The following is a 27,835-nucleotide window of genomic DNA, read 5'->3' on the forward strand; positions in this document are numbered from 1 at the left end:
GAGGGAAAGACTGAAATTTTAAGCAAAGGCTACATGATTACTTACTGTGATCTAGCAGACAGAATTTATGAATCAGAAGGAGAGTTTAAACAGAAATCATCAGAAAGCCCTTTACGATAGAGGCTAAAGAATATGCTCAAGGAGTGTTAAAAAACTGACACCTTCAAAATTTTGGCTGCAGGGAAAATATCAATATATTGATGTCATGATGGATATACACATAGAAATCCTTTGTTTCAATGGTTTTGAATAATTATTTTCATTAATATTATTAGTTAACAACACTGAACACCACATACAATGAGAAATGCTCCTATATTTAATCTACCACATTTCTATAGCATAAATCACTCCTATAAATTTAAAACGACTATACAGCTTTTACCAAAGTTAGTGTACTCAATAGGAAATACTGAGAATAGTGAAATCACCTCTCCACAGCTCCTGGTGCTAATCCCAGACATTAAAGAATAGCTTTGATTAAAAAATAAACGTAAAGCTTTTTTTTTTCCCTCTAAAAACAGAACTGTAACTAAAGTAAAAATGACTGAGACAAGGAAATGGGGGAAGGGTGTGCTAAAAATAAAATAATCTAATTTTAAATTGCAGATGGCAAAACTTGACTAAATTGCCGTAAGCATGAGCTTCATTAAGTCAAAAAAAGAAATTACAATATATTACACAAATATAACATGTATTTATTAATTTTACAAATGTATGTATCTTAAAATATCAAATCAATAAAATAAATATTTAAGTGTTCTTTGTATGGACAATAGAACCTTTTGTCAAAAGACAGTTAAATATGTAATGAATGATACATGAACTGAGTAAAGTAGAAAAATACTGTGCTGGAGGGACATAATATATTTCAAATTAAGGTAAGTATCACTTTCCACATATATAAATCATTATTTCTCAGACTCAAAAACAATATAACTTCTTCATCATCCTGGTTCTCAAATAAAAACCAGGCTACTACTATAAATAACTCAAATACTGATCTGGGAAAATAACAAGCAGAAATACCTAGAAACATTTTGAAAAAGAATACTGGGGACAGAGGGCTGAAATTATCAGATATTAAAAGTCTACACTATGTAGATCATCTGGTATTAAGATCAATAGGGGTGGGGAGTCCCAAATCTGAACTTATATGGTAAAGTTGGCAAGATAAATCAGGAAAGAATGCAATTACTTAAAAAACACTTGTGAATATTTAGATAGCCATCTGAAGAGGAAAAAAAATAGTGTAGATCCTTATTCCATGCATACAGCAAAGTTTCAGAGGGATTTGAGGATCTAGCATAGAAACAATGCTGAAATCTACTCCCTAAAAAAACTCTTAAAATATCATAAATATTCAGTAAACCTTTGGTCGAGAGAAGACTACCTAAATTTAAACATAATAGAATAAATAATAGGGGATTTTTTTTTAAATGAAAACCTAAGATGAAAGGCAGTAAGCCAAATGTGAGAGAAGTATGCATTAGTGGACCAAGAGTCACTATATATGTACATTTGTTGTTGTTTACTGGCTAAGTTGTGTCCATTCTTTGTGACCCCATGGACTGTAGCCCGCCAGGCCCCTCTGCTCATGGGATTTCCCAGGCAAGAATACTGGAGTAGGTTGCTATTTCCTTCTCCATGGAACCTTCCAGACCCAGGGTCTGAACCCACATCTTCTGCTTGGCAGGGCAGAGTCTTTACCAATGAGCCACCTGGGAATCCCATATATATACAAACAAGCAAAGAGATCATCAAAACACCAATACTCTAATCAATAAATGAATACAGGATGAAACAGGTGACAAAACGTGGAGAAAGAGAGTCGATGCAGATGTGGAAAAACGCATCGCTGTAGTAAAAATTGAAAAGGCAAATTAAATTGAAGTAAGACTTAAATTAGCCAATATTTTTGAAATTTAAGACTGCAAGATTTTGGCTACTGAGACTGCTAAGAAACAGCGCTGCTGCTAGGAAGGTACATTGATACAGCCTTTCTCAAAAGCAATCTGGCAAATTTGGCAGACAGATATAATGTAACTAACTAATGAAATAAATTTAAAAATCAGAGGAAGAGGAAAGTGGCCATAGTGCAGGAGCCCACTCCAGTATTCTTGCCTGGAGAACCCCAGGGACAGAGAAGCCTGGAGAGCTACTGTCTATGGGGTTGCACAGAGTTGGACACGACTGAAGCGACTTAGCAGCAGCAGCAGCAGCAGCAGTGCAGGAGCATGCTGAGGCCTGGGGGAGAAAGGGAGCTTAAGTCAATTCAAGGCAAGGATTTCTGTTCCTTATAGCCCAGCTTATTCTAAGGAAGTACTTCTCAAGCTTTCTTGGATGAAACATCAGCCCTGTGTTTTATCTTCTTTTGTTTCTAACATTTTAATACTAATTCTACTGGAAATTAATTAAATGACAGAACACATTTTTATTAACTTGTCAATTGCTGCAAGTCTAATTACTTCCCCTACCTCTGCGCTCACTTGTGTACATGCTTGTGTGCAGTGCCTAAGACATGTTTACAGGCCCCTATTCAAGGCTTCCCTAACTGCACATTATTAAAAACAAAATAATCTAATTTATCAGTATTGTCATCTACAGATTAACTACACTCATTATGAGAGTTCTAAAAGTATATTAGGTACAAAATTTGATTGCTCTATGCCAGCCTTGAAAACAATTTTGTTTCCTCTCATTTTAAATAACTAATGTGTAATCTGCTTTGCAAATTCACTAGCTGCCAAATATGAAGCAAACCACAGCAAATGAGTCACCATCTCTTAAAATTTAAAATACATTTTGTCATCAGTTCTCACTCACCCAGTTACCCTACATATTAAAATATAATTCCAGTTAAGACACTGATAGGCTTTTTTGTTTCAATAGGGATGTGGGGAATTACAATGATTCCTGAGTTCATCGGGAAGAGAAATGGATAGTAGCCTTGATATTTTGGTTAACAGTGGAATGGATGCACTCACCCTAGCAAATACCCATGTCCTATAAATCAAGAGAAACTAAATGTTACTCTGACAAAAATTATAATAGTAGTATAGTCATTATAAATGACAGTAGCAGTAATAAACATTTATTGAAATCTCTTATGGCCAAGGCATGTGGTAAAGTCTTGTCATTATTCCTCACAACCCTCCAAGGTAGATGTTATTATTTCCATCTTACGATGAAAATGTGACTGAGCTGGGGAAAAAAGAATATATCAGTGAGGAAAAAAAAAAAAACAACAAAAAACCGGAGTCTAAAAACACTCAACAGAATGCTAAGGGTAGCATTTTCAAGTCACTCAGGAACAGACTACTTAATACATGGTTTGTAAGGCAAGAGATGATCAAATTATAAAACATACGTAGATTCCACCTAGCAGGAGACACAAATAACATTTCCAGATGAGTGGACATGTTATTCTAGAAAAAGAAGATATGTTTTTAAAAATAATTTTAAGATGAAGAACATCTAAAGGTACAAAACACAGAAGTCAGAATTGCCTGAAGAAAACGACTTCTAACGTAAGAAAAATACTGTTTTAAAACAATAAAAGAAATATCCTGAATAATATTCTAAGAGACTTAATGTGAAAAAGGACAAGGTATTAAACAGAACTGAGTAAAGACTACTAAGACGAGTCCAAATACTAAGTTCAATACTAAGAGATACAAAAAGAAAGATTCTCAACCTCAGTAGAAATCAAGAAAATAAAAGCCAGTAAAGAAAAAAAGAGAGTAATTTTTCACTAAGATATTAACAAATTCGGAACAATCCCTGGTGGTCAGTCCAGTGGCTAAGATTCCTTGGCTCCTAAAGCAGGGGGCTTGCGTTTGATCCCTAGTCAGGGAGCTAGATCCCACACGCTACAACTAAAAACCCAGTAAAGCCAAATAAACTTACCAAAAAAGATACTAAATAATTCAAATGTTGACATACCTAAGTTAATGAGACTGAGTTGACACTGATGCACAGTTGCTAGAAGAGATTATTCACTTTGTGTTTTTTCTGAGAACAGAAAAAACTATACTACCTTCACACTTAAATATCTGGTTATCCTTCAACTTAAGGCTAACACGTCCAAGAATTGATACCTTAGAAAAAGAAACATATGCAGCCTTTCACTATACAGTTTCTTCTTTCTAGAATGCTTTTTCCCCTTGTTTTGGTCTAGAAAACTCATAACACATGCTCCAATTATCAAGCTCAAAGTCCAAGCTGTCTTTAATTCATCTTTGTATTCCTGAGCACAATTTCCAGAGCCTCACAGTATTTTAAAACTTGCATAGAGGCAAGGCTGCAAAGACATGGACGAGACCACTCAAAACCAATGAGACAGCCTGAAGACATTTGTACGAAAGACTGACAGTGGCTAACATTAGCAGAGGTAACAGGCAGAAGGAAGGAAGAAAATAAGTTACTAGGATACAGCTAGAGAGTCTAGAAAGAGTGGGTGAAACAGAACTGACCACTGCAGGCCCTCATGTAGATTCCAAAGCATCAGAAAACCAGTTAAAAAAAAAAAACACCTTGTGTGAGGGAGCAGTTATTCCCAGTCAGTCCTGAAACAAAGTCTCTGAAAGTTGCTCAGCCATGTCCAACTCTTTGCCATCCCATGGACTATATATACAGTCCACTGAATTGTCCAGGCCAGAATACTGGAGAGGGTACCCCTTCCCAGATCTTCCCAACCCAGGGATCAAACCCAGGTCTCCTGCCCTACAGGCCGATTTTTTATCAGCTGAGTCACCAGGGAAGCCCAGTCAGTCCTGAAATTAAGCCCAAATCTCCCCCCAGAGGACAGAAAATGAAAATATTTCTTGAGAAAAATATGAAAATAAAAAGACCTCATAAAAAAGCAGCTTGCATTGACCCTTCATTACCTCACACAATGGAGGCTACAAAACCTTTCTCTTTAATAATCACATGTAAGATCTGAATGCATAATACTGTGCATGTGAATTGGAATTAATGTAAAGTACAATTTATTCAATTCCTTATCTTAGAGTAGCTCTCTTGTGTATGACTAAGAGCTCAAAAACATTTCCTGAATGAATAACGATAAATGAATAAGTTACAGCCTGAATGGATAGGAGATAAGGCAAAAATTGTCTGGATATGATCAAATGTTGTTTCAGAAAAGATAAGTTAGAAGAATGCTATGAATTATTATTAAAAATGATCTTGAAGTCTTTGAAAATATTCCTTATTTAAAAAGAAAAGCTTAGTAAATTAATATGCCCCACAACTTATAAAGAAATTTTAGTGACTTATTATACAAAATAAATTTTAACAGATTTCCCCAATATGTTTTCTAATGATGCTTTCATTCATTTTTTTTCCTATTAAGTACAAATTGAGCCTGTATATAAAATTAAAAACCTGGCAGATGTGAGAAGATAAAAAGTTATGGTCTCTATACAAAAAAGTCTTTCTAGTATTATTAGGGAGATAACACACATATTGAACACATAAAAATAAAAAGGAACTATAAAAGAGGGTAGTAGTAGTTAACAGTAGTAATAATATACATCTACTTTGTACCAAAATATTAAAAACTAATCTAGAGACTTACTTAAAGGTTTCTAGAAACATCAAGTTTTACCATGTTATTTAAAAAAAAAGAATGAGTGAAGAATAAACCATACACAAATTAAAAAAACTTAAAACAGATTAAGCAAGCTACCCAGGACTGGGGAGAAAAGAGGAAAACGTAATAGATGGGCCAGGCTGGGGCTGTTTCTAATCAAACTGCAAACAAGTTACATACTGGGTCACATAAGGAAGCACAGGCACACTGCCTTGCTCACCACCCTGGGGCAATCTTTCCTATCATGGGATGTCCTGGTTTCCAGTTCCTTTACTGCCAAAATGAAGTGATGGAACTAGCCTGTCTCCTAAGGTCCTTGTTCTAGCTCTGAAATTCTGAAAGATGTTTTCTAATAGCAAGTATTTGCTGATTCCAAAGATAAGCAAACTTTATACTGTTTTCATCATCTGAGACTAGACTGCTTTTTAGTCTGGGCATGAACACAAATATTTAGATCATTTCAGCATTCCAAATCACATAAACAAATTCTGAAGAATGCCAGTGTAGGCAGTTTACTGAACTCGGTAGTAACTACTCAAAACCATGATGGAGATTCAGAGGTAGTCAGTATACTGTGTTATACAAAAAACACGGTAATGGTTACTGAGTGGTCCAAACCATCTGATGGATAAGGAAAGAATTCTGGCTAAATGGGAAGATTATGAAATCTGTGTATTCTTACTCTACTCACTTCTAAAGCTTCTGACCTACTTCACTCACTACTATTCTTCTGGTCCTGAGACAGCTGATAAATACAGTATGGTGTTATCATGTAAGCCTTCTTTTATTTTTACTCTTCTGGTCTGCTGCAAGGACTTTAGTAACTTACCGCCCGGGCCGAGTCACCGAAGTCAATCTTCAATCTCCCCATGGCCCTAATGATAGCGATAATTGACTGGATGGTGTTACTGTAGACCACTGCTTTGTACTGCTTACATTCCTCTTCTGAATAACCAGCTTCGTGGATAATTCTAAGGAGACAAAAGGAAAAAAAAGAATACTTACTTCCTTTGAGGGAATGGTATACTTAAATAACATCAAAAAAATGTTTTAAATCTACTTACTTCATTTGCTTCACAATTGTACTTTTCCCAGATTCACCAGCACCTAAAAATAGTGAAATAAAATAATTAAGGGATTTCTAGTTTTATCACTTATGTATATCCAACTCCCAAACACACACATTCTCACAGTTGAATTTTTTAAAAACATTTTTTTAAATTGGAGTTATAGTTCAAACTACAGCACAATGGCACTCATCTCACATGCTAGTAAACTAATGCTCAAAATCTCCAAGCCAGGCTTCAGCAATACGTGAACCATGACTTCCAGATGTTCAAGCTGGTTTTCGAAAAGGCAGAGGAACCAGAGATCAAATTGCCAACATCCGCTGGATCATGGAAAAAGCAAGAGAGTTCCAGAAAAAACATATATTTCTGCTTTATTGACTATGCCAAAGCCTTTGACTGTGTGGATCACAACAAACTGTGGAACATTCTGAAAGAGATAGGAATACCAGACCACCTGACCTGCCTCTTGAGAAACCTGTAAGCAGGTCAGCAAGCAACAGTTAGAACTGGACATGGAACAACAGACTGGTTCCAAATACGAAAAGGAGTACGTCAAAGCTGTATATTGTTACCCTGCTTATTTAACTTCTATGCAGAGTACATCATGAGAAATGCTGGGCTGGAAGAAGCACAAGCTGGCATCAAGATTGCCGGGAGAAATATCAGTAACCCCAGATATGCAGATGACACCACCCTTATGGCAGAAAATGGAGAAGAACTAAAGAGCCTTTTGATGAAAGTGAAAGTAGAGAGTGAAAAAGTGAGCTTAAAACTCAAGTGTCAGAGTTTGTTTTTTTGAGCTCCGAAATCACTGCAGATGGTGACTGCAGCCATGAAATTAAAAGATGCTTACTCCTTGGAAGAAAAGTTATGACCAACCTAGACAGCATATTAAAAAGCAGAGATATTACTTTGCCAACAACGGTCCATCTAGTCAAGGCTATGGTTTTTCCAGTGGTCATGTATGGATGTGAGAGCTGGACTGTGAAGAAAGCTGAGCGCCGAAGAATTGATGTTTTTGAACTGTGGTGTTGGAGAAGACTCTTGCGAGTCCCTTGGACTGCAGGGAGATCCAACCAGTCTATCCTAAAGGAGACCAGTCCTGGGTGTTCACTGGAAGGACTGATGCTGAGGCTTAAACTCCAATACTTTGGCCACCTCATGTGAAGAGTTGACTCACTGGAAAAGACCCTGATGCTGGGAAAGATTGAAGGCAGGAAAAGGGGACGACAGAGGATGAGATGGCTGGATGGCATCACTGACTCGATGGACGTGAGTCTGAGTGAGCTCCGGGAGTTGGTGATGGACAGGGAGGCCTGGCGTGCTGCGATTCATGGGGTCACAAAGAGTTGGACACAACTGAGCGACTGAACTGAACTGAACTGAACTTATAGTTCATTTACATTGCTGTATTACTTTCTGCTGTATAGCAAAGTAAATCAGTTATACACACACATATATGAAAAATATATTTTCCCATATAGGATCATTACAGAGTATTGAGTATAGTTTCCTGTGCTATATAGTAGGCCCTTATCAGTTATCAATTATATATATAGTAGTGTGCATATATATATACACACATATGTATCAATCCCAGTCTACCCCCTTTTACCCTGGCAACCATTTTTTTTAACATCTGTGACTAAATTTTATATCAAAATGGTCTTTATTGGTTTCCAAAATACGAAAATTTCTTAAAAATAAGTCCAAATATTTATTACACCATAATACTTAAAACTCAACTGAAAAAAAATGCTTTCATTGTTGTTTTTATGTATTCCCTAAAGCACTTAAAAAAAATTCTTCTTCTATGACTTACACTGAAGCAGTATAAATTAATTTTATTCAAGATTTTGCCCCTCACTGGAAGACATTTAACTGTCTGGCCAATTATCATAATTTTAACCTTTGCCTCTCGTGAAACAGAAAGCCAGCAGTACCAAGAAACCATGAAAATTATTTTTAAATATTATGTTAAAATAACAATGTCTCATGCATTATATATAGTCAACTACCATTATTAAACAAATGACAGAGAGCCAACACACTTTGCCAGCAGTAAGGATGCAAAGGTATGCAGGAAGAAATATCTCTGTCCATGTTTTTCCATATTCCCTATCACCTGAGTCATAAACCCAGTCTCAAAACTATCCCTAAAAAAAAAAAAAAAAAAAAAACCTCTCCCTGACCCTCTATACTCATGCACGATCTCCTCACCATTTGAGTCTCTAGAATTATGCCATCACAACATGAAAATATTAATCACAAAACAGCCCTTTATAAAATTAGAGCCCTCTAGATACTGAGAACATCTGAGCATAGCACACAGAACAAGGTAGGTGTGACAGCTTCATGCTGTCTTCAGCCAGAGCTACACATCATGGAGCGATCACGCCTGTTAGAGAGACGGGGCTCAGGATTTTCATTATCTGGGCCTCACATTCCCATTTTCCCAGGGCCATTCCTACAGTGCTTTATGCTCCAGCATCACTGAACTTACAGTTCCCAGAACGCCTACTGCTGATGACGCCACAAGTCTTCAAACATACTGTTTCTCCTGCCAAGTGTTCCTCGTGCCACACCAGTGATGCTGTATCAGCCATCGAGCCTACCTCCTTCACCAGCCTTTCCCGACCCACTCCCGCTGTGATCCCTGCTGCCTGTCCCTTTCCACACTTTCCACTTGAAAGCTCAGCAGCTAACCTGTGCTAGACACACCATCAACCAGAAATGTACCTGAATTTATTTAAGCTATCTGTGGTGGATGTGGTAGATGGCAAACTTCTGGGCCTCGTTCCCTTGCCCTTCTCCTCAGCCACATGTACACAACCAGATCATCAGATCATCTGAGAATAAGTCACAGTTAAATGGCCTATTTGGAAATCTGGGGGAAAAAACTGCTTACATTTTACTTGTGATTTGATATTCAAGAAATTTCTCCAAGATAGCTGCATATTAAATAGAAAAGCAGGCACTGAATAAACAATAAGGTCATTATTCGTTTACAGACAGCCTTTGAATTTTAGAGGGCATCTGCCAATACAAACAACTCCAAGATAAACAACCCATTATTCATTAATCAGCAACAGTATACTTGGCTCTATGAAAAGCACAATTGTGGGCATCATGGCTCACACATTTCTCTAATTCAGGAGAGGTTTGCCCAAGTCACACACCATCAACAGTTTCCAGCAGAGCTATCTCCAAGGGACCTCTGAGCTTCCAGGGCCCTGCACGTTGACTCAGCAGCAGGCGAGCTGTGGAGACACCCCCGTTCTGTTAGTGAAACAACTAAGAGGCTCAGAGAAACACTTACGCGACGCAAGTCCATGAGGTCTGAGAACCACACAAAGTGAAAAAATCAGAAACAGTAAGAGTAAGATGAAACAGTAAAGAACAGAAAAGTTACTAGCTAAACTATGTGTACAGAGATGAAAATTTTAAAATCTTAATGAGAAAAAAGTAAGTTTTCCTAATGTTGGACATTATTTTTACATTCAAATTCACTTCCCATGTCATCAATAATTGTATGAGCAATAGATAATCTAGTCAATGCTTTGCAGTTCAAAAAAATCCTGAAATATGTTAAACATTTAAGAGTGAGGGGTGGCAGTGTTATTGGTTGAATGTTTAATGATTTTTTTGCTAGATACAATGTACCCTCTGTGGAATAGATACCCCAGACACAGAAACACTTGGGGGCGGGGGATCTTTCAAAATTTAAAGATTTATGTAATTAGTTTTCAATTCCTAGTTCCACACAGACTCTTAATAGGAAAATTAGAAATGCTGCCTGGTTACGGTTCCAAAATTCTAAACACTGCTATTCTTTCCATACAGCATATAGGAGACTCAGTTGAGTTTAGTCACTCAGCTGTGTCCGACTCTTTGCGACCCCATGAATCGCAGCACAGCAGGCCTCCCTGTCCATCACCAACACCTGGAATTCACCCAAACTCACATCCATCGAGTTGGTGATGCCATCCAACCATTTCATCCTCTGTCATCCCCTTCTCCTCCTGTCCCTAATCGCTCCCAGCATCAGAGGCTTTTCCAGTGAGTTAACTCTTTGCATGAGGTGGCCAAAGTACTGGAGTTTCAGCTTCAGCATCATTCCTTCCAAAGAACACCCAGGGCTGATCTCCTTCAGAATGGACTGGTTGGAACTCCTTGCAGTCCAAGGGACCCTCAAGAGTCTTCTCCAACACCACAGTTCAAAAGCATCAATTCTTTGGTGCTCAGCTTTCTTCACAGTCCAACTCTCACATCCATACATGACCACAGGAAAAACCATAGCCTTGACTAGACGGACCTTTGTTGGCAAAATAATGTCTCTGCTCTTGAAAATGCTATCTAGGTTCATCATAACTTTTATTCAAAGGAGTAAGCGTCTTTTAATTTCATGGCTGCAATCACCATCTGCAGTGATCTTGGAGCCCAGAAGAATAAAGTCTGACACTGTTTCCACTGTTTCTCCATCTATTTCCCATGAAGTGATGGGACCAGATGCCATGATCTTCGTTTTCTGAATGTTGAGCTTTAAGCCAACTTTTTCGCTCTCCACTTTCACTTTCATCAAGAGGCTTTTTAGCTCCTCTTCACTTTCTGCCATAAGGGTGGTGTCATCTGCATATCTGAGGTTATTGATATTTCTCCCAGCAGTCTTGATTCCAGCTTGTGCTTCTTCCAGCCCAGCGTTTCTCATGATGTACTCTGCATATAATTTCAATAAGCAGGGTGACAATGTATAGCCTTGACATACTCCTTTTCCTATTTGGAACCCAGTCTGTTGTTCCATGTCCAGTTTTAACTGTTGCTTCCTGACATACATACAGGTTTCTCAAGAGGCAGGTCAGGTGGTCTGGTATGCCCATCTATTTCAGAATGTTCCAGTTTATTGTGATCCACAAAGTCAAAGGCTTTGGCATAGTCAATAAAGCAGAAATAGATGTTTTTCTGGAATTCTCTTGCATTTTCTATGATCCAGTGGATGTTGGCAATTCGATCTCTGGTTCCCCTTTCTGAAACCAGCCTGAACACCTGGAAGTTCACGGTTCACATATTGCTGAAGCCTGGCTTAGAGAATTTTGAGCATTACTTTACTAGCATGTGATATGAATGCAATTGTGTGGTAGTTTGAGCATTCCTCAGCATTGTCTTTCTTTGGGATTGGAATGAAAACTGACCTATTCCAGTCCTGTGGCCACTGCTGAGTTTTCCAAATTTGCTGGCATATTGAGTGCAGCACTTTCACAGCATCATCTTTCAGGATTTGAAATAGCTCAACTGGATTTCCATCATCTGCACTAGCTTTGTTTGTAGTGATGCTTTTAAGGCCCACTTGACTTTGCATTCCAGGATGTCTGGCTCCAGGTGAGTGATCACACCATCGTGATTATCTTGGTCATGAAGATCTTTCTTGTACAGTTCTTCTGTGTATTCTTGCCACCTCTTCTTAATATCTTCTGCTTCTGTTAGGTTTCTCCCATTTCTGTCCTTTATCGAGCCCATCTTTGCATGAAATGTTTCCTTGGTATCTCTAATTTTCTTGAAGAGATCTCTAGTCTTTCCCATCCTGTTGTTTTCCTCTGTTTCTTTGCACTGATTGCTAAGGAAGGCTTTCTTATCTCTTCTTTCTATTCTTTGGAACTCTGCATTCAGATGCTGATATCTTTCCTTTTCTCCTTTGCTTTTCGCTTCTCTTCTTTTCACAGCTATTTGGAAGGCCTCCCCTGAAAGCCATTTTGTGTTTTTGAATTTCTTTCCCATGGGGATGGTCTTGATCCCTGTCTCCTGTACAATGTCACGAACCTCATTCCATAGTTCATCAGGCACTCTGTCAGTCCGATCTAGTCCCTTAAATCTATTTCTCACTTCCAATGTATAATCATAAGAGATTTGATTTAGGTCATACCTGAATGGTCTAGTGGTTTCCCTACTTTCTTCAATTTAAGTCCGAATTTGGCAATAAGGAGCTCATGATCTGAGCCACAGTCAACCCCTGGTCTTGTTTTTGCTGACTGTATAGAGCTTCTCCATCTTTGGCTGCAAAAAATATAATCAATCTGATTTCAGTGTTGACCATCTGGTGATGTCCATGTGTAGAGTCTTCTCTTGTGTTGTTGGACGAGGGTATTTGCTATGAACAGTGCGTTCTCTTGGAAAAATTCTATTAGCCTTTGCCCTGCTTCATTCCATATTCCAAGGCCAAATTTGCCTGTTACTCCAGGTGTTTCTTGACTTCCTACTTTTGCATTCCAGTCCCCTATAATGAAAAGGACATCTTTTTTGGGTATTAGTTCTAAAAGATCTTGTAAGTCTTCATAGAACCGTTCCATTTCAGCTTCTTCAGCATTACTGGTTGGGGCATAGACTTGGATTACTGTGATATTGAGTGGTTTGCCTTGGAAATGAACAGAGATCATTCTGTCATTTTTGAGATTGCATCCAAGTACTGCATTTTGGACACTTTTGTGACCATGATGGCTACTCCATTTCTTCTGAGGGATTCCTGCCCAACTAGTTCTCTACAAATCTCAGCACAGTCTTGTTTGAGAGACGGACAGGAAGCAATTGTGTATATATTAAAAAAAACAAACAAACAAAAACAAACCTCAGAGGTCATGGAGGCAGGATAAAGGAGAAAAGGATAAATTTTCCTAGCAGGACTCAGCTAGACAGCTATCGCTTTTCAATTCAATCCATAGGTGAGATTAGAGTGAGAGAACCCTTCTTTCAAGACGACACAAGGAATATGTAGCACCTATCGTCAGGAGAGATCCTAGCCACAGACTCCTGCAGTCACGAAGCTGACCCAGTCAAGGTGACTAGGCGGCCTCTAAAGTAACTCTCGACAAGCTGGTCGGTGTGAAACGAGAGACCTCAGGGAAGTGGTCAAAAATGTGGGCAACGTGGCGCAGGAACCATAAGGCCACTGAGGGGGATCCCCCAGGCCTCTCTCTAAAGAGGAAGCGGCAGATGGAAAACTGCAAGTGTGCGAGCAACACTGCACCCAGCAGTTGTGTGAAGTGGAGCTCGGCATCTGGTAACACACCACACAGATGATGGGAGAGTAAGGGCACACCACCACAGTGACGCGGACAGTGACTCACCTGCAGGCACGGCCACGTGTGCAGGCCAGCTCATTAACAGCACATCAAGTGCTGACAAGGAGAGACAAGAGGAGGGGAAACACTAAAATCATAAAGAGGTCTAAGTCAAGTCACCAAGGCTAGATTCTAAGGTCATGAATAGAATTATGTAAGTTACAGTTATAAAAGTGATAAGCAAATAGTGCCTACTCCCGATGTTTGTTGAGAGGCTGTCTAGGGAAGTTAGGAATTTTAACTGTAGTGAAGTGTAAAAGAAAGAAGACCTCCAACCTCAGAACACAAACTTGTCTTTTCCCCAATATTCTTTGTCCAGGACATCCCTGGTGCCTGAATGGTAAAGAACTGCCTGCCCATGAAAAGATGCAGGTCCTGTCCCTGGGTTGGGAAGATCCTCTGGAAAGGAATGGCAAGGCACTCCATATTTTTGCCTAGGAAATCCCATGGACAGAGGGTCCTGACAGGCTACAGTCCATGAATCGCAAAAGAAGCAATAGACTTAGCAACTAACCAACAGTTCTTTGTCCGATTCTCTGCTTAGGTGCATATTTATATAACTTACCAGCATCACAGGCTGTTCAACATGAAAATAGTGATTTAGCCAAAGTCATCTTATGCTGAGCTCCTGAAAAACTCAGTTCAGTTCAGTCACTCAGTCATGTCCAACTCTGCGACCCCATGGACTGCAGCACGCCAGGCCTCCCTGCCCATCGCCAACTCCCGAAGTTGCCGCAAACTCATGTCCATTGAGTCGGTGATGTCATCCAATCCTCTCATACTCTGTCGTTCCCTTCTCTTCCTGCCTTCAATCTCTCCCAGCATCAGGGTCTTTTCAAATGAGTCAGTTCCTCCTATCAGGTGGCCAAAGGATTGGAGTTTCAACTTTAGCATCATTCCTTCCAATGAATATTCAGGAATGATTTCCTTTAGGATGGACTGGTTGAATTTCCTTGCAGTCCAAGGGACTCTCAAGAGTCTTCTCCAACACCACAGTTCAAAAGCATCAATTTTTCAGCACTCAGCTTTCTTTAGAGTCCAACTTTCACATCCATACATGACTACCGGAAAAACTATAGCTTTGACTAGACAGACCTTTGTTGATAAAGTAATGTCTCTGCTTTTTAATATGCTCTCTACATCGGTCATAACTTTCCTTCCAAGGAGTAAGCGTCTTTTAATTACATGGCAGCAGTCACCATCTGCAGTGATTTTGGAGCCCCCAAAATAAAGTCTGTCACTGTTTCCATTGTTCCCCCATCTATTTGCTATGAAGTGATGGGACCAGATGCCATGATCTTAGTTTTGTGAATGTTGAGTTTTAAGTCAACTTTTTCACTTTCCTGTTTCACTTTCATCAAGAGGCTCTTTAGTTCTTTTTTGCTTTTTGCCATAATGGTGGTATCATTTGCCTATCTGAGGTTATTGATATTTCTCCCGGCAATCTTGATTCCAGCTGTGTGTCATCCAGCCCAGTGTTTCTCATGATGTACTCTGCACAGAAGCTAAATAAGCAGGGTGACAATATACAGCCTTGATGTACTCCTTTTCCTATTTGGAACCAGTCTGTTGTTCCATGTCCAGTTCTAACTGCTGCTTCCTGACCTGCGTATGGATTTCTCAAAAGGCAGGTCAGGTGGTCTGGTATTTCCATCTCTTTCAGAATTTTCCACAGTTTGTTGTGGTCCACACAGTCAAAGGCTTTGGCATAGTCAAGAAAGCAGAAGTAGAAGTTTTTCTGGAACTCTCTTGCTTTTTTGATGATGCAACGGATGTTGGCAATTTGATCTCTGCTTTCTCTACCTTTTCTAAATCCAGCTTGAACATCTGGAAGTCCACAGTTCACATACTGTTGAAGGATGGCTTGGAGAATTTTGAGCATTACTATGGTAGTGTGTGAGATGAATGCAAGCGGGTGGGTAGTTTCAGCATTCCTCGGCATTGCCTTTCTTTGGGATTGGAATGAAAACTGACCTTTTCCTGTCCTGTGGCCACTGCTGAGTTGTCCAAATTTGCTGGTATATTGAGTGCAACACTTTCACAGCATCATCTTTCAGGATTCGAAATAGCTCAACTGAAATTCCATCACCTCCACTAGCTTTGTTCGTAGTGATGATGCTTTCTAAGGCCCACTTGACTTTGCATTCCAGGATGTCTGGCTCTAGGTGAGTGATCACACCATCATGATTACCTGGGTAATGAAGATCTTTTCTGTATAGTTCTCCTGTGTATTTTTGCCACCTCTTAATATCTTCTGCTTCTTTTAGGTCCATACCATTTCTGTCCTTTATTGTGCCCATCTTTGCATGAAATGTTCCCTTGGTATCTCTAATTTTCTTGAAGAGATCTCTAGTCTTTCCATTTCTATTGTTTTGCTCTATTTCTTTGCACTGATCGCTGACGAAGGCTTTCTTATCTCTCCTTACCATTCTTTGGAATTCTGCATTCAAATGGGTGTTATCTTTCCTTTTCTCCTTTGCCTTTTGCTTCTCTTCTATTCACAGCTATCTGTAAGGCCTCCTCAGACAACCATTTTGCCTTTTTGCTTTTCTTTTTCTTGGGGATGGTCTTGATCCCTGCTGCCTGTAGAATGTCACGAACCTCCGTCCATAATTCTTCAGGCACTCTGTCTAACAGATCTAATCCCTTGAATCTATTTCTCACTTTCACTGTATAATTGTAAGGCATTTGATTTAGGTCATACCTGAGTGGTCTAGTGGTTTTCCCTACTTTCTTTAATTTAAGTCTGAATTTGGCAATAAGGAGTTTATGGTGTGCCATAGTCAGCTCCTGGTCCTTTTTTTGCTGACTGTATAGACCTTTCCATCTTTGGCTGCCAGGAATATAATCAATCTGATTTCGGTATTGACCATCTGGTGATGTCCATGTGTAGTCTTGTCTCCTGTTGTTGGAAAAGGGTGTTTGCTATGACCAGTGTGTTCTCTTGGTAAAACTCTACTAGCCTTTGCCATGCTTCATTCTGTACTCCAAGGCCAAATCTGCCTGTTACTCCAGGTATTTCTTGACTTCCTACGTTTGCATTCCACTCCCCTTTAACGAGAAGGACATCTTTTGGGGGTATTAGTTGTAGAAGGTCTTGTAGGTTTTCATGGAACCATTCAACTTCAGCTTCTTCAGTATTACTGGTTGGGGCATAGACTTGGGATTACTGTGATATTGAATGGTTTGCCTTTGAAATGAACAGAGATCATTCTGTCATTTTTGAGACTGCATCCAATTACTGCATTTTGGACTGTTTTGTTGACTACGAAAACAACACTACTCCACTTAAAAAAGTCCCAATTAAACCATTTTTATACTGAATAAGACTAAATAATAATTTAAACTGTAATAAAACCAAATTTACAAGTGCATTTAAAGTCACTTCTGTTTAATCATTAAGCTACTGTAAGATTAAGAAAATCAAGGTCCTTATTTTTAAGACAGAAGCAAAGAAGATGCAAGGGCAAATATGACAAATCTCGACAGTGTATTAAAAAGCAGACAGTACTTTGCCAACAAAGGTCCATACAGTTAAAGCTATGGTTTTTCCAGTAGTCATGTATGGATGTGAGAGTTGGACCATAACGAAGACTGAGCACTGAAGAATGGATGCTTTCAAACTGTGGTGTTTGAGAAGACTCTTCAGAGTCCCTTGGACTGCAAGGAGATCAAACCAGTCAATCCTAAAGCAAATCAACCCAGTATATTCACTGGAAGGACTGATGCGGAAGCTGAAGCTCCAATACTTTGGCCACCTGATGCGAAGAGCTGACTCACTGGAAAAGACCCTGATGCCTGGAAAGACTGAAGGCAGGAGAAGGGAATGACAACGGATGAGAGGGTGGATGAGATCACTGAATCAATGGACATGAATTTGTGCAAATTCTGGGAGATCATGAAGGACAGGGAAGCCTGCCACACTGCAGTCCATAGGTTTGCAAAGAGTTGGACACGACTTAGCAACTGAACAACAGCAAAGGGCAAATATATATTAAAGAGGCTTAAATTATCCCTGATGGAAATAAAGTAAAATTTCTTTCCCTTCTTCTTAGGACATTTACTTATAATACTTTTAAATGTAAGTAAAATTTCCCCTCTCTTTGAAATGTATGTACAGTTGACCCTCAAACAACCTGGGTTTGAATTGAATGGGTTCACTTATACATGGAATTTTTTTTTCTTTTTCGAGTAAATTCACACAGTACTACACAAAGACTCTCAGGCTGGTTGAATCTGTGGCAGGTCCTGGAACCAATCACCTTCAGATACCCAAGAACAACTGTATTCCCTTTGGAAAACTAAATAGGCCTTTTTTGTCAGCTTTATGATGGAGAATGTCTTTCTCAAGGACCTGAAAATCATCTCTTTGAAAGGTAAACAGCAGGGAGATAGCACCCCTAACTGCCCGTTTCTGCAGGTGGGCAGAAGTCTAACTTGGTTGAATATCTTGCTCCAAGTTGTAAAACTACCTCATCACAAGATAAGCTTGTTTCTCTTCTAGACAAGGCCAATTAGCTAAATGATGATTATTTCAATTACCCAGTAAAGTTATGATGAACTGTGTATTACATAAGGTGTTGTAAAGCCTGTCATTTAGAAACTAGTTGTTTATCTTGAAAACATGTGTGTAATAGGTTGTATCAGCTTGGCTACATAAGTCGGTGAGATACCTTTCTGTCTCTGCAGTCTCTTAATGGAATGCCTGTGATGCAATCCATTCAATCAAAAAAGAAAAAGTTTTCTTTCTCCACTACTGTCGTGAAGATGATTTCTGGGTTGAGAGAAGAATTTGTTTTTAATTATAAGTCCCCAACATAGGTAATAATCTAGAAACTTTTCTTATGTAGCAGTAAGCTGGACTTACATTTATATGAATACATACATTTTATGAGATTACCTGATATTCTGAGATATAAAAATAGTGACTGTAAACACCAGAATCTATAGATTCCCCCCCAGATGATCCTCTTTCTCTAAATGTTAGTTCCCCATAAAATCACTCCCCAAGCCATTCATGTCTGAAATAGGGATCACACTGTAACACTAAGCAAGAATGATTACACATGCAAGGGCAGCATAGAAAGGGAGGACAAAAGAAAGGAGAATTGTGGGCAACACAGGAAACTTTTTCCTGGCAGGCTAGTCAAAGAGACCACAAAGTAGCTAACTGAACTGAGGGATCAATGTTTGTTTCAGATAGTCAAGTCTGCAGAATCCAAGGTGAGGCTGAGGAAGGATAAAGGACTGGTGCTACAAGCAAACTCCTGAGAGTTTACAAGTTTTCTGCAAGAATTAATTCAGTGTTTTGTTTTGTATTTGTGTAACAAGAATATTTTAAGAAATCCTGAGTCATCTGAATGCCTCTATATGGATGAATTTCAGGATCTGTATTTGAGCTTGTGTTTACAGGTCCAGGCTTCTCCGTCCATGGGATTCTCCAGGCAAGAATACTGGAGTGGGTTACCATTTCCTTCTCAAGGGAATCTTCCTGACCCAGGGATTGAACCCAGGTCTCGCGCATTGGAGGCAGACGCTTTAACCTCTGAGCCGCCAGGGAAGCCCTAAGATACTCAAGCAAGTGCCAAACATTGTACCTTGCTTGAGAAGGTGTCTAAGCATGACTCTATCCAGTTTGGCTGTCAATCACTAGACCCCTTTATCCAAAGAAAGGACGATGTGTTTCCAGCAGGCTAATCACAGCTGTGTCTGAGAATACTCCCTATTCTTATAGATCATTTACAAACCATCAAAAAAGTTTTAGAAACATATGTAAATATATCCATATAGGATATACATAATATATACTAAAAGCTTAACAAAAAATCAGTTTGGATGCAGTGATTCCCGCCCCCTCCCCTCGCCCCCCCCCCCCCCCCCCAAGGAAGGAATGAGATCTAGGTGCCGGAGATCTTCCCTGGCCTTTTATGTGAAAGTTAAAGAAAGAAATCACAGGAAAGGATAGTGTGAAATCTGGTCCATAGAAGTCATTTTCCATGATCAAATCATGGAAAACACTATGAAAGGATGGGGTCAGAACAGAGGGAAGCAGCACTAAGAGAGAGCTAGGATGAGAAAAGCCTGAAGCATCCCTGAGCCTTTAGTCACATTTAGGGAATCACATTACAAATGACCTTAGGAAGTGGGGCACTGCTGAGAGTTAAAGGGGGCAGAAGCACAAACCAGGACTGACCTGGGAGAAGGAGAAAAGACACCACTCTAGTCAGAACTGAAGGCAATTTCAACTCAGTTTCCAAGCTATGAGTCAGTTATGAGTTTGCGTTCTGTCACAAGGACCTGAAAAGTGTTTTGGATAACCCTGTGCCAAACGTTATTACTTTAATTATCTTTAGCTAATGAGGGGAAAACAAAGGAGGTTAATGATGCATTTGCAGCAAGTAAAGGTCAAGTGATAATTACTGGATCCTTTAAAAAAGAAAAGTTACAGAAGTTTAGAGAGAGAAAAGATGTGGGAAAATTAGTCATCATATAGCCCACTGCAGAAGAGGTATGCCTTAATCCAAGAGTCATACTGTAAATGCAATCTACTGTGACTAATGCATCACTATTTGTCTAACTAAATTCATATTTACCTTTTAAATGTTCATATACATTTCATAAAACTATTTGATTTTATAGTTCATAGAAGACCTGTAAAGCATGAGAACTTTGTTCCCAATGACAGTTACACACATTTGTGAAAATGATTTGGTACCACACAGAAGGGGAAGGTTTCCTTTATTAGGGAGTCAGACATCGCATTTTCTAAAACTCAAGTCTAACTGCTCTCAGGTTTTGCTTAGCTGTTCACTAGTAGGACCACTGAGTAATATAATACACAAACTCGCAACTCCTCCTATGTTGCTGTGCAACTCTCCATGGGTCTCTCTCACATTCTGAACGTACATGAGCCTTTGTCCTCAACCATCTTTTCAAGGATGTTTATGTAGAGAACAGTCTTTCAAGTCAGAGATAAGGCTCTCCTCTGGAACCAAGAGCAAGTCTCTTTGCTGTCCAGTATAATAAAGATAACATATCCTCTGGGACAAATTCCCAGGCACTGCACATTATGAAAAAAATACTGAGGATCCCTAACTTCAGGGCTCCTCTATTGCAACATAACTAACAGACTGTGTAAGAGAGAGCCATGGCTCTCTTCTTGCTGCCTTAGGGCATCAGGGCTTGGTAAATTGCCATAAAGGCAACTCCAATTGCTGTAATATAGTCATTTTTGTCTCTGAACCAAGATTCTTATGTCTTCGGCCAGTAACCATGAAGCTGAGGTGGGAATTTTCTGGTGGTCCAGTGGTTAGGGCTGCCATGAGCCTGTACTCTCCTTGGTGGGGGAACTAAGATCCTACAAGCATCAAGGCTTGGCCAAAAAAAAAAACAAAGAAAAACAAAACTGGGGTAAGCTAACTCGTTATATTAGCATGTTAGCAGGGTAAAGTCTCAGGTACTGAATCATTCTGGACATGCTCTTCTGCTTAATTTTTAGTTAATTCCCAAATTTCTGACAGAGATCCAACCAGTCCATTCTGAAGGAGATCAGCCCTGGGTGTTCTTTGGAAGGAATGATGCTAAAGCTGAAACTCCAGTACTTTGGCCACGTCATGAAAAGAGTTCACTCATTGGAAAAGACGCTGATGCTGGGAGGGATTGGGGGCAGGAGGAGAAGGGGATGATAAAGGATGAAATGGCTGGATAGCATCACTGACTCGATGGACGTGAGTGTGAGTGAACTCCGGGAGTTGGTGATGGACAGGGAGGCCAGGCGTGCTGCGATTCATGGGGTCGCAAAGAGTCAGACATGACTGAGTGACTGAACTGAACTGAAGGACACTTCCAGCCATTATATTTAGACCTGTACTACTTATCTTTTTTTTTTTCCTTTCCTCAAATGGCAGGTCAATCAGCTTGTCCAATAAAGAGCTAGAATAGTGGTTCTAAAACTACAATCTAAAGACCAGCAGTATCAGCAACACTTAGGAAATATGCATTCTCTGCTTACAATAGCCAAGACATGGAAGCAATCTAAATGTCCGCCGACTGGAATGTCCTGTGGTAGCCTGGGTAGGAGGGGAGTTTAGGAGAGAATGGATACTTCGGTTATGTATCGCTGAGTCCTTCTGCTGTCCACCTGAAACTATCACAACATTTTTAATCAGCTATACTGCAATGTAAAGTAAAAAGTTAAAAAAAAGAAAGAAATCTGCATTCTCAAGTCCTACCCAGAACTTAGTGATTCATACTATGGGAGTGGGGCCCAGGAATCTATGTTTTAACAACCCCTCCAAGTGATTCTAATACAAGCTAGGGACTGAGAACCAGTTAGGTAGAAAGGTCACCTCTTTTTTCTTGTGATCAGAGTAATTACAGTGATTAAGTTGCTGATCAGTTATAAAAAGCTTATTATTTTTATGAAATATTTCTATTTCCCTCCTCCTCCTATAAGTGAAACAAGTAATATTCTTTTACTTTTCTGCAAATACTAGATTCTCATATCTATGTCTGCATTTAATGTGATACAATATATTACTTTGGTTGAGTGAAGAAAATCCATTTTCACATAATAATGAAGTTAGAAAATGAAAGAGCATTTTAATAACATTTGCAGATAACTGTGGATAGTTTTCATTGATTCTATAGCAAAATTTGAAAAGAGTAGCTTAAAGTTTGATTATAATGCATTTCCTTGGACTTTTTATACTTAGGTAGCTTAAAATCCATTGGTCTATCTTGTACTTGGAACGGATCTTCTATCTATGTCTGATGTGGAAATTAGTTCACTAACTTACAGAGAACTGAATGTCGACATATTTTCAATTTTTTAAAAAAGCATTTATGTTTACATTGCCTTTACTGTAATATTACACATAATTTCACCAGGAAAAGCTTTAGGTGAAATGGTATCAAGCTCCCAGTGGTAGGGACAAGGTTATAAAATTTCAATTTATTTATTTATTTATTTTTGTTTGAAAGCTCACATTTTATTATTGCCAACATATACTGTTTGCTGTTTTCCTAGAAGTGACAACTGACTAACTGCCAAATCCCAAGTCGGATTAACCATAATTTTTCTGTCTTTCAAGTGAAAATGGACTGGTATTCCAGGAAAACAGTATCTAGCTCAATTCACAACACAAGCAATCACACAACTGCTCTTTCTCAAGACACCACGTGCAACAGCAGTCTGGAAGTACTTCCCATTTGGTCACACAGAATATTAAAGAGGTATTTACTCAATGATCAAGATTTAATAAAAATAATGTTTATGACTTCAACATTTTTAAATCAGAAGTGCATAGCAGTGAAGAATACAATGACCATTGGTACAACCCAGTGCTACTGACGTGATTCAGCAGTCTGACCGATTGTTACTTTGGTACCATCAGACCAAATGACACAATAGAAAAGGCAAATAATATCTTGGTATTATGAAAATGGTCTTGGGGTCTCCAGAGTCCACTGATCCCTCCTAAAACCAGATTTAATGTCTTTCTCACCCACTGGACTGTGAGCTATGAGGGCAGAGAGCACTTGGTTTTTGTCATCATGACATCCCTAATAACAGGAACACATGTATTCACTGGCTGGATGGCAGAAAGGGAGGGAGTAGAAGGGAAGAAGAATACACAACATGAAGAAAGCATAAGAAAATGTAACTGAGTATTTATATGAACCATGGAAAGGGAGAACAGAATTCTGCTGGAAGACAAAATAAAGAAATGAGTGGAAGCCTGTGACTGACCATTAACAACAGGTTCATAAATAAAGAAAAAGCAGGTTCTCTTCTATTACAGGAAGAGCAGTGGCTGAGAGCACAGCAGCAGGTGACCACCTTGCTCATCCTTACTTGCCGCTGGGTGTAGCCACTTCCCCACATTTCTCATCAAATCACTATGCATATAAAAGGAAAATGCAGGCTTGGACTCTATCATTCAGGCTCCTACGTATAAGCCAGAAAATGGGTTTCCCTGTGGTCTTCTTCCAACTGGGTGAATGAAGACAATGTCCAAGGATGGTAGGGCAGTAAGAAGGCAGGAATATGGGTAATGAACCATCATGTGAGGCAGAGCACCCCAGCACTACTTAACCTTAAATCCCATTATACGAGAGAGCTAAACACCTACCTTCTTTAGGCCATGGTCAGGTTAGGTTTCTCTGATTCTGAAACAGCCTTTTATACTAATTCTTAAAAGCTGTCTGCTGCTGCGGCTGCTAAGTCACTTCAGTCGTATCTGACTCTGTGCGACCCCATAGACAGCAGCCAGCCAGGCTCCTCCATCCCTGGGATTCTCCAGGTAAGAACACTGGAGTGGGCTGCCATTTCCTTTCCCAATGCATGAAAGTGAAAAGTGAAAGTGAAGTCACTCAACTGTGTCCGACCCTTTGCGACCCCATGGACTACAGCCTGCCAGGCTGCTCAATCCATGGAATGTTCCAGGCAAAATACTACAGTGGGTTGCCATTGTCTTCTCCTAAAAGCTGTCTAGGTATAAATATACAAGCAAATATATATATATATATATATATATATATATACACACACATATATATATATACACATACACATATTTTTTAATATATAAATAAAAAAAAACTAAAAAGTCCCAAAATCTATAAATGTTTTAAAAAATTACCATCAGTTCAGTCAGTCAGTCAGTTGCTCAGTCATGTCCGACTCTTTGCAACCCCATGAATCACAGCATGCCAGGCCTCCGTGTCCATCACCAACTCCTGGAATTCACCCAAACTCATGTGCATTGAGTTGGTGATGCCATCCAGCCATCTCATCCTCGGTCGTCCCCTTCTCCTCCTGAACCCAATCTCTCCCAGCATCAGGGTCTTTTCCAATGAGTCAACTCTTCACATAAGGTGGCCAAAGTACTGGAGTTTCAGCTTCAGCATCAGTCCTTCCAATGAACACCCAGGACTGGTCTCCTTTAGGATGGATAGGCTGGTTGGATCTCCTTGCAGTGGAAGGGACTCTCAAGAGTCTTCTCCAACACCACAATTCAAAAGCATCAATTCTTTGGCACTCAGCTTTCTTCACAGTCCAACTCTCACATCCATACATGACCAATGGAAAACCATAGCCTTGACTAGATGGACTATTGTTGGCTAAGTAATACCTCTGCTTTTTAATATGCTATCTAGGTTGGTCATAACTTTCCTTCCAAGGAGTAAGCGTCTTTTAATTTCATGGCTGCAATCACCATCTGCAGTGATTTTGGAGCTCAAAAAAAAAAACAAAGTCTGACACTGTTTTCACTGTTTCTCCCATCTATTTCCCATGAAGTGATAGGACCAGATGACATGATCTTAGTTTTCTGAATGTTGAGCTTTAAGCCAACTTTTTCACTCTCCTCTTTCATCAAGAGGCTTTTTAGTTCCTCTTCACTTCTGCCATAGGGTGGTGTCACCTGCATATCTGAGGTTATTGATACTTCTCCCAGCAATCTTGATTCCAGCTTGTGCTTCTTCCAGCCCAACGTTTCTCATGATGTACTCTGCATATGACTTCAATAAGCAGGGTGACAATATACAGCCTTGACGTACTTCTTTTCCTATTTGGAACCAGTCTGTTGTTCCATGTCCAGTTCTAACTGTTGCCTCTTGACCTGTATATAGGTTTCTCAAGAGGCAGGTCAGGTGATCTGGTATTCCTATCTCTTTCAGAATTCTCCAGTTTATTATGATCCACATAGTCAAAGGGTTTGGTATAGTCAATAAAGCAGAAATAGATGTTTTTCTGGAACTCTCTTGCTTTTTTTGATGATCCAGTGGATGTTGGCAATTTGATCTCTGATTCTTCTGCCTTTTCTAAAACCAGCTTGAACATCTGGAAGCTCACAGTTCACGTATTGCTGAAGCCTGGCTTAGAGAATTTTGAGCCTTACTTTACTAGCGTGTGAGATGAGTGCAACTGTGCAGTAGTTTGAGCATTCTTTGGCATTGCTTTTCTTAAATTACCATAAATTAAGTCAAAAGGCAAACTATAGAATAGGGAAAGCTATCAGTAATTACTGAATATCAAATGTAGATTTATTTCTTTTCCCCCCAGATACACAGCAAAATGACTCAGCTACACAAACACACATACAAAATTTTTTAATTGAACTTTTTTTGACCACATCATTTGGCATACTGGATCTTAGTCCCCAGTCAAGGATTGAACCCACATCCCCTGCACTGAGGGCTAGGAGTCTTAATCAATGGACCACAAGGGAAGTCCCAACACATATTCTTTTTCAGAGTCTTTTCCATTATAGGTTATTACAGATATTGAATATAGTTCCCTATGCTATACAATAAGCAGGTCCTTGTTGTTTATCTGTTATCTATATAGTAGTTTGTATATGTTAACCCCAACTACTAATTTGGCTCCTTCTCTCCCTCTCCCCACACTATTCCCCCTTTGGTTATTTTCTGGTAAGCATAAGTTTGTTTTCTATATCTGAGTCTATTACTACTTTGCTAATAAGTTCAAATATATTCTTTTAGATTTCACATATAAGTGATATCATATGATATCTGTATTCCTCTGACTTACTTCACTTAACATGAAAATCTCTGGGCCCATCCATGTTGCTGCAAATGGCATCATTTCATTCTTTTTTATGATTGAGTAATAACACCATATATTTTATTCATCTATCAATGGACATTTATGTTGCTTTCATTTTTTGGCTATTACACATAGTGTTACTATGAACATTGGGGAACATGTATCCTTTTGAATTCTGTTTTCCATAGTGGTTATACCAATTTACATTCCTACCAACAGTGTAGGAGAGTTCCTTTCCTTCCACACCTTCTCAAGCCTTTACTGTTTGTAGACTGATGCCCATTATGACTAGCGTGTAACTTGTCCAGCACAACTTACTGAGAAGACTCTCTTTCCTCCACTATGTTGATAAATTCTTGCCTAATTTATCATAGATTAATTGATCATAAATGCATGGGTTTATTTCTGGGCTTTCTATCCTATTTCACTGATCTATATGTCTGTTTTTGTGCCAGTACCACACTGCTTTAATTACTGTAACTTTGTAGTACAACCTGATACAAAAAAACAGGACCTGTATACCTGCTGCCTATAAGCAACCCACTTCAGATCTAGAGACACATGCAAACTGAAATTGGGGATGGAAAAAGGTATTCCACACACATGAAAATCAAAAGAAAGTCAGAGTAGCAATATTTAATATCAGACAAAACAGACTTTAAAAGACTGTCAAAAGAAACAAAGTTATAATACATATACATGATGGAACATTACTCAGCTATTTAAAAGAATGCATTTGAATCAGTTCTAATGAGGTGGATGAAACTGGGGCCTATTATACAGAGTGAAGCAAGTCAGAAAGAAAAAACACCAACATAGTATATTAACACATATACATGGAATTTAGAAAGATGGTAATGATGACCCTATATGCGAGACAGCAAAAGAGACACAGATATAAAGAACAGACTTTTGGACCTGTGGGAGAAGGCGAGGGTGGCATGATTTGAGAGAACAGCATTGAAACATGTATATTACCATATGTGAAATAGATTGCCAGCCCAAGTTTGATGCATGAAACAGGGCACTCAAAGCTGATGCGCTGGAAGAACCCAGAGGGATAGGGTAGGGAGGGAGGTGGCAGGGGGTTCAGAATGGGGGACACATGTACACCTGTGGCTGATTCATGTCAATGTATGGCAAAACCACCACAATACTGTAAAGTAATTAGCCTCCATTAAAATAAATTAATTTTTAAAAAAGAGACAAAGAAGGACACTACTTAATAATCAAAGGATCAAACAAAAAGCAGATATAACAATTGTGTGTTTGTGTGTGAATCTCCAATCCAACAAAGGAGAAACCTCAATATATACGGTAAATGTTAACAGACATAAAATGAGAAATTAACAGTAACAAAATAATAGCAGGGGTCTTCAACACTCTCCACTTACATCAATGGACAGATCACCCAGATAGAAAATCAATAAGGAAAAACACATACCTTAAATGACAAATTACATCAGATGGACTTAATTGATATTTATAG

General features: G+C 39.2%; 1 protein-coding gene across 1 annotated transcript in view; it reads right to left on the reverse strand.

Moving 5' to 3' along the window:
- GNAI1 (G protein subunit alpha i1) overlaps positions 1-27,835 on the reverse strand; it is a 108,043-nt gene that overhangs the window by 26,930 nt on the left and 53,278 nt on the right. Inside the window, exons 3-4 of the mRNA XM_069587783.1 lie at positions 6,661-6,703; positions 6,426-6,567 (exon numbers count right to left, since the gene is read on the reverse strand). Of these exons, the coding sequence (XP_069443884.1) occupies positions 6,426-6,567; positions 6,661-6,703 (185 nt within the window). The remainder of the gene's footprint in view (positions 1-6,425; positions 6,568-6,660; positions 6,704-27,835) is intronic.

Source organism: Ovis canadensis, chromosome 4 (assembly GCF_042477335.2).
Source record: "Ovis canadensis isolate MfBH-ARS-UI-01 breed Bighorn chromosome 4, ARS-UI_OviCan_v2, whole genome shotgun sequence".
In the NCBI taxonomy this organism is placed as follows: Eukaryota; Metazoa; Chordata; class Mammalia; order Artiodactyla; family Bovidae; genus Ovis; species Ovis canadensis.